General features: G+C 43.0%; 1 protein-coding gene across 2 annotated transcripts in view; it reads right to left on the reverse strand.

Annotated features, from left to right (window-relative positions):
* Hbs1l (HBS1 like translational GTPase) overlaps positions 1-1,029 on the reverse strand; it is a 73,136-nt gene extending 72,107 nt beyond the window's left edge. Inside the window, exon 1 of one of the 2 annotated variants that reach the window (XM_005360949.2) lies at positions 823-1,005. In XM_005360949.2, the coding sequence (XP_005361006.1) occupies positions 823-865 (43 nt within the window). In that variant the 5' untranslated portion in view covers positions 866-1,005. Of the gene's footprint in view, positions 1-822 lie in introns of both variants that reach the window. The other variant, XM_005360951.3, reaches the window with a different exon arrangement.
* Between the last annotated feature and the right edge of the window lie 7,858 nt (positions 1,030-8,887).

The raw sequence follows: 8,887 nt of genomic DNA on the forward strand, positions 1-8,887 counted from the left end.
CACTCCTTTTGCATTAGCTCACACTGTCTTTACTTTCAGCTTCTAGGATGCTTGATGATACCTATTATTATCCATTCGTTGCAGGGCATATAGTCTTCCTAAAACCACTCTGAACTTATCTCCTTGAGAACAGATTTTTTTTTAATTAAAAAAACCCAACGAGTCCTTTTCTAGGACTTCCCCTCTAGTGTTGCTTTTCATTTCCACTTTAAAATAATTAATATTATTGGTCATTAACTGAATATATGCGTGAAGATCAGCAAATCGACTTAATTTCTTGAGCCTTTTAAACGTGAATCTTTTCTGTTTCTTACGTCCCCAATTTTGAAATTCGCTGAAAATTCTGGTCAAGCGAGAATTTTGCAGTCAAAACACACGAACACAGGCAAAAATTAAAAAAAAAAAAAAAGTTGACCGTAAGCACTAAGCCAGCCTGGGTTTAAAAATAAGTAACGCCTCGGCGGCATGTCTGAAGAAGGGCTTATGAGACAGAAGTTAGAAACTGATACCTGGGTCCCCAAATGAAACAATGAGAAAAGAGGTAACGTTTGGATACCAAAGAGCGTCGAATCCCAACGTCGCCAAACATCCGTAGGCCCGTGAGCTGCCACATTCTCCAGGTCAATCCAGAAGGCAGCAATCACGCTGTCTTCCTTCCCTGGGACTCTAATGTCCTACCCTTTCCCCCACCTTCTCCTCTCCTCACCACAAACGCGACTTCTAGTGTGGCTCCCGGTCCGCACTCCCATCCTGGCGGACGTACAGGCCAGGATCCCAGCTGGAACAGCTAGGACGACTTCCCAGCGCGGCCCTGCCACCCACCTTCATCGTAGTTATATCCTCGGACGTTCCGATGCCGAGCCATCGCGGCGCGCAGGGCGTCTGCCTCAGTCCCTTCCAAAGAACTCGGCTCAGACCCGGAGAAAGCGCCAAGCGCGGCCTACAGACCTCTTCCGCGCCATCTTGGCTTCCGCCAGGCCTCTGCGCCAAGCATCTGCGCAGACGCGACGTCCTACGTGAGCACTACGCGACGGCAAGCTCTCAGGGTCACAGCCAGCCTCCCGATAGCGCGTGCGCACTCGGCGAGCGGCGCAGGGCCCCGCCCACCAGCGTGTTGACTGACGTGGATTTCAATGCCGGAAATTCTCTCAGCTTTTTCCACGTTGTTGCAGTGAAGATGACGAGCCGTGATCTTTGACCTACACCAGCGTTCAGGATTATTTTCCAGATCTGGTTTTTTGATCATCTGAAAAGCTGCCTGTTTTGCTCACTAAGAGCAAGGACTCTGTTTCAGCTTTTAGGCTATAGGTAAACACGACAGGCAATCCACAAATGTGTGTGACTGTGGCATGGTAATTAGTCCAAGCTTTAGAGGAAGAAAGACATTTTGAACAAGTAATTAAAATATAGCCGCACTGGGTCACTTTGTTTTGTGGTAATTCATGGCTTCAGGTATGGGCTCCATCCTCCATAAACAACTCTAGTAAACAACTGTCTGGCTTGAGCTATGTAAACTATTTTCATTAACGTGGATTAATTAAGAAAGATGCCTTAGGCGTTGATTGAGTACATAAACATGTGAACTTGCTAAGAGCATTTAGTACAGCCTTTCAGACACAGCACTAGCCTTGGGGGCTTATGATGTAATACATAATACACAAATCTATAACCTGTTATTAAACATCCTCGTTTCGTAAAACACAAGGCTAATAGTGCTGTGTAAAGACAGCCTCATTATCATCATGAACAAACCGCTTTGTTGTAGCTTGTTTTTGCAATGCCAAGACCTTGTATCAAAAGGCAGACGTCAAATTCTACCTTACTCAGCTTTTCTTATCCACAACAATGAGAAAACACAAATTAAATTCATATTTGTAAATGGCTCAGGTTTGAGTTCTGACTACCGAATGGTTCTTCTTAACTATTATACATTAACATGGCTCCAAGGCAAAAAAAAATTATGCAAAAAAAAAGTAGATGCTAGTTTTATATGATTTTTAAGTGTTTTATTTTATGCCTTTAAATAATTTCTACATTGCAGCCTATCTCTTTGTAAGTAAGGATATTATTTTACTTATGTATTATCCAACTCGTGAAGTTGTAAACGACATTTGCCCATGTAAGAGTACTTAGCCCAGAACATGAAAGCGCTGAAAAATATTAAATGTGCTGGACGTGATGGCTCATCCCTTTAATCTCAGTACTTGGTAAGTGGAAGCCGGAGGATCAGGAGTTCAAGGTCATTCTCAGCTTCACTCGGAGGTCCAAGCCAGACAACACTATCTGAGATCCTGTTTCACAGGAAGTTGTGAAACGTAAACACAAATGAAGCTCCTGTCCCACTGAACCATCAGCGCTGCTAACTAGAACTCACTGACACAGCCCTTGGAGTAAATGAGTTATGAACTGACCACATAAATCGTACAGGGCAGTGAATAAGGAAACTGTCCTTCTGCCTAAGAGACTACGTACTTGGTTCTGTGGACCAGTTCAATTTGGGTTGATTTGTGAAAAATATCAATGAAAATAGCACACTCTTTTTGCTTGTTAGTGTCGTCAAGTTGACCTAACTTGCCACCAGCAAACATAGTCTACAGGAGAAAATACGGTTACAGAGAAGCTGCACTTGATTTTGTTTTTGTCAGTCTAGATCTAGTTCTTAAAAAAAAAAAAATAGTTTCTCAGACTTTAAGTGGAAATTCTTCCCAAACATTTGGGTGCCATTTGTAGCAGGATTAAAGTTAGAGTCACCTGGAGATTGCCTTATCAGATTGTCCTGCTGAGGCGGCTGGTTGATGTGGGAGGTTCCAGTCTCTGGAGGGCACCCTCTCTAGGTGGGTGGGCCTGGTCTGAATCAGAAGGCTTGCCAGCGTGAACCAAGGAGGGAGTCAGTAAGAAGTGTTCTTCTCCAGGTTCTGCTTCCCTTTCTGCCTGAGTGGCCCGCCCTGGCTTCCCTCAGTGATGGACTAAAACTTGAAAGTGTAAACCCTTTCCTTCACCCAAGCTGCTTTTGGTTACAGTCTTTTAACACAGTAACAGAACGAAGCTGCAAGGCCACCTGTTGACAGTGATATTGAAGTAACATTGAAAACAATAAACGATACATAAAGTCTAAATGAAAAATATTTACATACATGTAAATTCCAGCAATGCCACCAACCCAGTCAAGACAATGAATATATGCAGACTCTCAAACATTATATGCAGAATATAAAAATATCCAGGGATACTTCTGCCCTTCATGACTGCCCAACATAGCCTTTGGCAACAACTGATGGGCTTTCTGTTACTAAATACCTGTTTGTATTTTTAAAAAGTTCGTGTAGTCGAAACCTGGCAGTAGGTGCTCTTTTTTATGCCTTCTTTTATTAGCGTAACTATTGTGAGATTCAGTCCCATAGGTGCTTGTTCAACAGTCCATTCCTCTTTCTTTCAGAAAGAGTTCCATTGTATAGAAATGGAAGAGAAAATGCAGGCATCACCCGGTGGCCAGCCTACTTGGCAAAGGTGCTTCTAAAGAAGAAGTATGGCATACCTTGCCCCTGAAGTCAGAACACTGAATTCTGAAGTCGCCTGCAGAGTTGGTTGCTGGCCCAGAGAGAGCCTGGTCTCTTCCTATCTCCTCTAATGTGTCTCTTCCGCACAGAGACTCTAATGAGAGGAGTTCTCACTGCCCATTCTGAGCTAATGTGCTAACCAATCACAAGCCATAGGCTTCCACTGTGTAAGTGGTTATTCACGTACAACAAATCAGACACTCTTCTCGGAAACTGTCTCCAGAGTGGTTTAGCTCCATGCCCTTTACCAACCCATGGGCATTGCTGTCTCATCTGGGGACACCCCAGTACCAATGGCATAGAAGGGCCAGCTGTAATCTTCCATTAATCTATTGATACCTACTTTGTTTCCAGTGTTAACTACCGCAAATAAGACTGCAGTAAATATTCATTACAAATTCTTGCATCAAAATAACGTCTACTTTTCCTAAATGATGTGAAAGACACCTTTTGAAAAACAACGCAAGCGCTAAGGATAGAACTCAATGGCAGAACACTCGCCTGGTGTACACATAACCGTGGTTACGATTCCCATCCCCACAAAAGGGAAGAGAACAGAAAGCACCCAACAGTTTCCAAGCACGGTTGGACCACTGTCAACACCCTTGAGCAATGGAGGTGCACTTTTTCACAGCCCTCAAGATCTTCTCAGCAGCTGAAGGTATTTGATGTTCTGATGAGTTCTTCAATGAAGCGTTGTTTGGGCTCTTTGGTTGGTTGATAATGAGGTGTTTATTTTCTTATTTCTGAGTCTGGAGAATATTTTTATATTCTGAATACAGTTCCTTTATTAGATGTATAACTTGGCAATATTTCTCCCAGTGTGCAATTCTTCTTTCCTTCTGTTAGGGTGGGAGATAGAACTCAGGGCCTTGTGATGCTGGGCAGGTGCTGGACCACTGAGCTGCATCTCCAGCCCTTTTCATTCTTTTCATACAATCATTTGAAAATATTTTTTTCTTTTAATGAAGTCCTCTTATTTATTTATTTATTTATTTATTTATTTATTTATTTATTTATTTATTTTGGCTTTCATGGATTGTGCTCTTGAAAAGAGATCTTCACCAAAGCAAAGCTCACATCATTTTTTTCCCTATTTTTATGGTTGACGGTTTGAGGCTTTACATTTAGGTTTATGATACATTTTCAATGGAATGTTAGGTATGGTGCAGGCTTAGATCACAGCCCATTTCTTGAAAAATGGCTGTTTGTTGTTCCCGCACCGTTTGTTGAATGAACTCTCCACTGCCCCCCCCCCCTCTGCATGGTCATCACAGAAGTGGTTCTGTGTGAGGTGTCATTCCCGATGCTGGGTTGTGTTCCATTGATCCCCAGTGTTACCCCAGCTTAACAAAAATACTGTAGCCTAATCAGTTTTGAAACAAAATAATCTTTTTTTTTCTTTCCCTTGGTTTTAGACAGCTCCTCACTGTGTAGCACTGGCTGGCCTAGAATTTGCTCTGTAGACCAGGCTGGCCTCAAACTCACAGAGATCCACCTGCCTCTGCCTCCTGGGTGCTGAGGTTAAGGTGTGCATCACCGCATGCAATTGACATATTCCAGCTTTGTTCTACTTTTCCTAAGTTAGGCATTTATCATTTCCAAATATGCCACATTCGCATAAAATAGCATTCTGAGATACCTAGATAAATATAAGGAAAGATGTAAAAGATTTAAGCTGAGGCTAGGAAGCGTTGCTGAAGAAAATAAAATCCGCTAACTGAAGAGATGGAGACTGGAAAGGTGGTTCTGCTCAAGAGCACTTGCTGCCTTGGAGAGGACCAACTAGGTTTCCCAGCACCGAGGTTGTATGGCTCCCACCCTCCTGAAACTCCAGTTCATGGGATCCCATCGCTTCATCTGAAAGCACTCTCACTCAGACACGCACACATACAAAGTTAATAATGATAATAGATAATAATAATAATAAAACAAATGGACCATGTCAGTGACTTGAAAGTATTATTTTGTTAAATAATAGAATGTTAGTTCCCCCCAAATTGATCCCTATTTATTGTTATTCCAAACAAAATCAAGTCTTTGCTGGCAATTATCCATCAGATTCTGAACTGTTTGTTTCCGTACTGGGGACTGAATGCAGAGCCTTGTGCATTGTAGTTAACTACTCTAGCTACCATTAAGCTATATTCCCAAGTTAACAATCAGATTCTGGGACTTATATTTCATAATTCAAGTGTAATTTAGGGGGACTTGGAAGATGACCCAGTGAGTAAAGTGCTTGCCAGACCAGTATTTGGATCCCCAGAACATATACAGAAATCCAGGCAAGAATGGCAAAGTGCATCTGTAATCTCAATGCTGAGAAGGCAAGGACAAGGGATCCCTAGTGCTCACTGGCCAGCCAGCCCAGTGGGCAAGCTCCAGGTTTAGTGAGAGACTGTGCTTCAAATAATAAGAGGGATAGTAACTGAAAAATACATCCGATATTGATCTCTGGACCTCTCTCTCTCTCTCTCTCTCTCTCTCTCTCTCTCTCTCTCTCTCTCTCTCCCTTTCTCTCTTCAAAAGTGTAATTTAGATGTAAAGTTCCTGAAATAACCAAGATATTCAGAACAAAGAATGGAGCTGGATGAATTACATTAATAGCTAGATACTACAGATATACAAACAAGGCAACAATGCACACATCTCTGAGACATATTATGAGCAAGGATTCAACCACTGGATCCCTGTAGAGCCTTGTAGAGGAAGAGCAACTCTTCTATAGTGACAGAAAACAGAATTTTGCACATCTTTTTTATTTATTTTATTTTATTTTATTTTTGGTTTTTCGAGACAGGGTGTCTCCGTGTAACAGTCCTGGCTGTCCTGGAGCTCACATTGTAGACCAGACTGGCCTCAAACTCAGAGATCCACCTGCCTCTGCCTCTCAAGTGGTGGGATTAAAACCGTGTGTCACCATGCCCACCTGTTTTATCCATTTCAATTATGTATTTATTTTAACTGTTTTGCTTATGACTCCCAGCATGCCATTTGAGATAGGCAAACTTGAAGTCACTTAACAGTCTGTTCTCATTACAGCCTACTCTCTGTTTTCTACTCTGAAGTAAACAGTATTGATCCGTGGAATTTGAACTAAAATGACTTTTCTATGGCTGAAATTCTTGGCAGGTGCTTAAATACCAATATGCTTTTTTAAAAAATAAATTATAGTGATTTCTGTACTCTGTAATTATTAAAGTGAAATGAAGGAAGTGATCTTTATCATTAGAAAGGAAGTGGGTGGGATGATAGTTAATAATTATGACATTAGACATGACAGTTCCCCAAGGTTCCAGAGTTTTGTAATTAAACACCAGGGAATGTTTAGCGCACACTACAAACTAAAATGTCCTGACTCTTGAGTCTGGGGAGATAACTAAATCTGTAAAGGATTTGCTGTACAAGCCTGAGGACCTGAGTTCAGATCCCCAGCACTTACATTAAAAGTCTGGTGCCGCAGGTGTCTGTAATCCCAGCACCAGGGAGGTGGAGACGGGAGGAGGGCGCACGGGACACCTTAGAGCCGTCTTGGCCAGCAAAGAGTTAAGTTGGTGAGCTCTGGTTCCATGAGAGGTCTTGTCTCAAAAGCAAGGTGGAGAGTGACTGAGAAAAACACCAAAGTCAGCCTCTGACCTCCCAGTGTGGACAGGCAGCCACACATACCTACACACACACACACACACACACACACACACACACACACACTGTCCTAAGTTCTTTGAGACTTTTGTAGTTCTTTGCAGATTATTTTAGGACTGCTAATTACACAATAACTAAAAATCTATTTACCTGTACTATTGCTGCTAAATATCTGTAAAATCTATAAACAAATAGCTTTTCTCTTACTGAGCTTCCAAGTTATTCCCTCAACCTTCTGTCAAAACTAATGATATTCTTGTCTTCCATGGGGCTTTTCCTCGCTTCCCTTATATTACTCCTTTATCTTTTTCTAACAGCGTTTCTCTCTTTTGCCTTTCGTTTTTTGAAGGGCAGAAACGTAGCTGAGTAAAAAACGGGTACTTCCGGAGGACTAGGTAGTTAGAGCAAGGCCAAGATCTACTTCCCACAGAGGATCCCAAGGACTGGCGCTTGACAGAAGTGCTGACACCATACCGACACAAACATGAGGGCTTCCAAGGAAGCTGAAAGAGACCTTCAAAGAAGGCTCCGTGGTGCTCTTCACTTGTGTGTGGCTTTAGGGACTGAGCGCGGAAAGTATTAAGAGGGTGGGAAGGGGCTGGTGAGTCATGAACGTATCAAGCAGAGTGATCCCTGCAAGAACAAAACAGAACTCCGAGTTCCATCGAGAGACACGACTTTGCCGGGGAATGCCCAGAGAGCGGTAACACCTGCACGCCACCTTCTACAGCTGCTTTCAAGCCCCAACCCCGCGCTATCCAGCTGTCAATCATGTTATCACGAAAGAGAATCGTAAAGCTACTTCACAAGTTCTTTACAAGACTCACTTTTCAAAAGTTCATGTTGTCCTAAATGCTCCAGTAAGCGCTAATCCACCAGACTAAAACCTTTCACTGAAAACACTTTCAGTTCAAACCCTTAGAGAGACAGGATTTCCATGATGTCTCCATCACAGCCTGGTTCCTCACCTCACCTCTATAACCCTGTCACAGATCCTACACTGAAGGTTTCAAGTCTGGTTGTGTGTTCTGTCCCAGAGCATTAGGATGTGTTTCTTCAGCCTGTCCTGGCCATGTCTTCTTTATTGCTCAAGATAGTACCATCAGTATCACAGTACTGTACTGAGATACATCCCGGGAGAATAAGAACATCTCTTCTGTGCCCGCCACTACCCTCTGTCTGTCTCTGCTAGAGCGTACGAGAAGTCTTCCAGCTCTGCTTGTGCCCCGTCAACCTAACTGGACAGGAGTTCCTCAGAGGCAGGGCTGGTCCCTCCAGCAGCCATTACCCTGACTGTTACAAAACTGGGCTAAATAAACTAAAACGTGCTGAGTGACTCGGATGAAGCATTTATCCAATTATTCTTTATCAATAAAAACTCGGGAGTCAGAATGGGGCCAAGAACCTAAATGATCAGAGAAGTGGTGGGAAAGCGACCAGTGACCTCCCCGGCCCCCTGACCCCAGCTCTCTCTTGTTCCTCAATCTAGAGATTCCGAGACCCTCTCTAATCCCCACCCTGCTACTTCCTGTGTAAAAAGGATCAGTCTGTCCTCAGTCCACCAAAACCTCTATGGCTAATTTCGGTCAGCTGGTTAGTTAACTCTGCCCTCTGATTCAAAGCAAACTTTATTGTCAGTCTCAGGAGTGTCAGAATGCAAACAAAATGGCACTTGAATGTGTGCATAA

Source organism: Microtus ochrogaster, linkage group LG4 (genome assembly GCF_000317375.1).
Source record: "Microtus ochrogaster isolate Prairie Vole_2 linkage group LG4, MicOch1.0, whole genome shotgun sequence".
Classification (NCBI taxonomy): Eukaryota; Metazoa; Chordata; class Mammalia; order Rodentia; family Cricetidae; genus Microtus; species Microtus ochrogaster.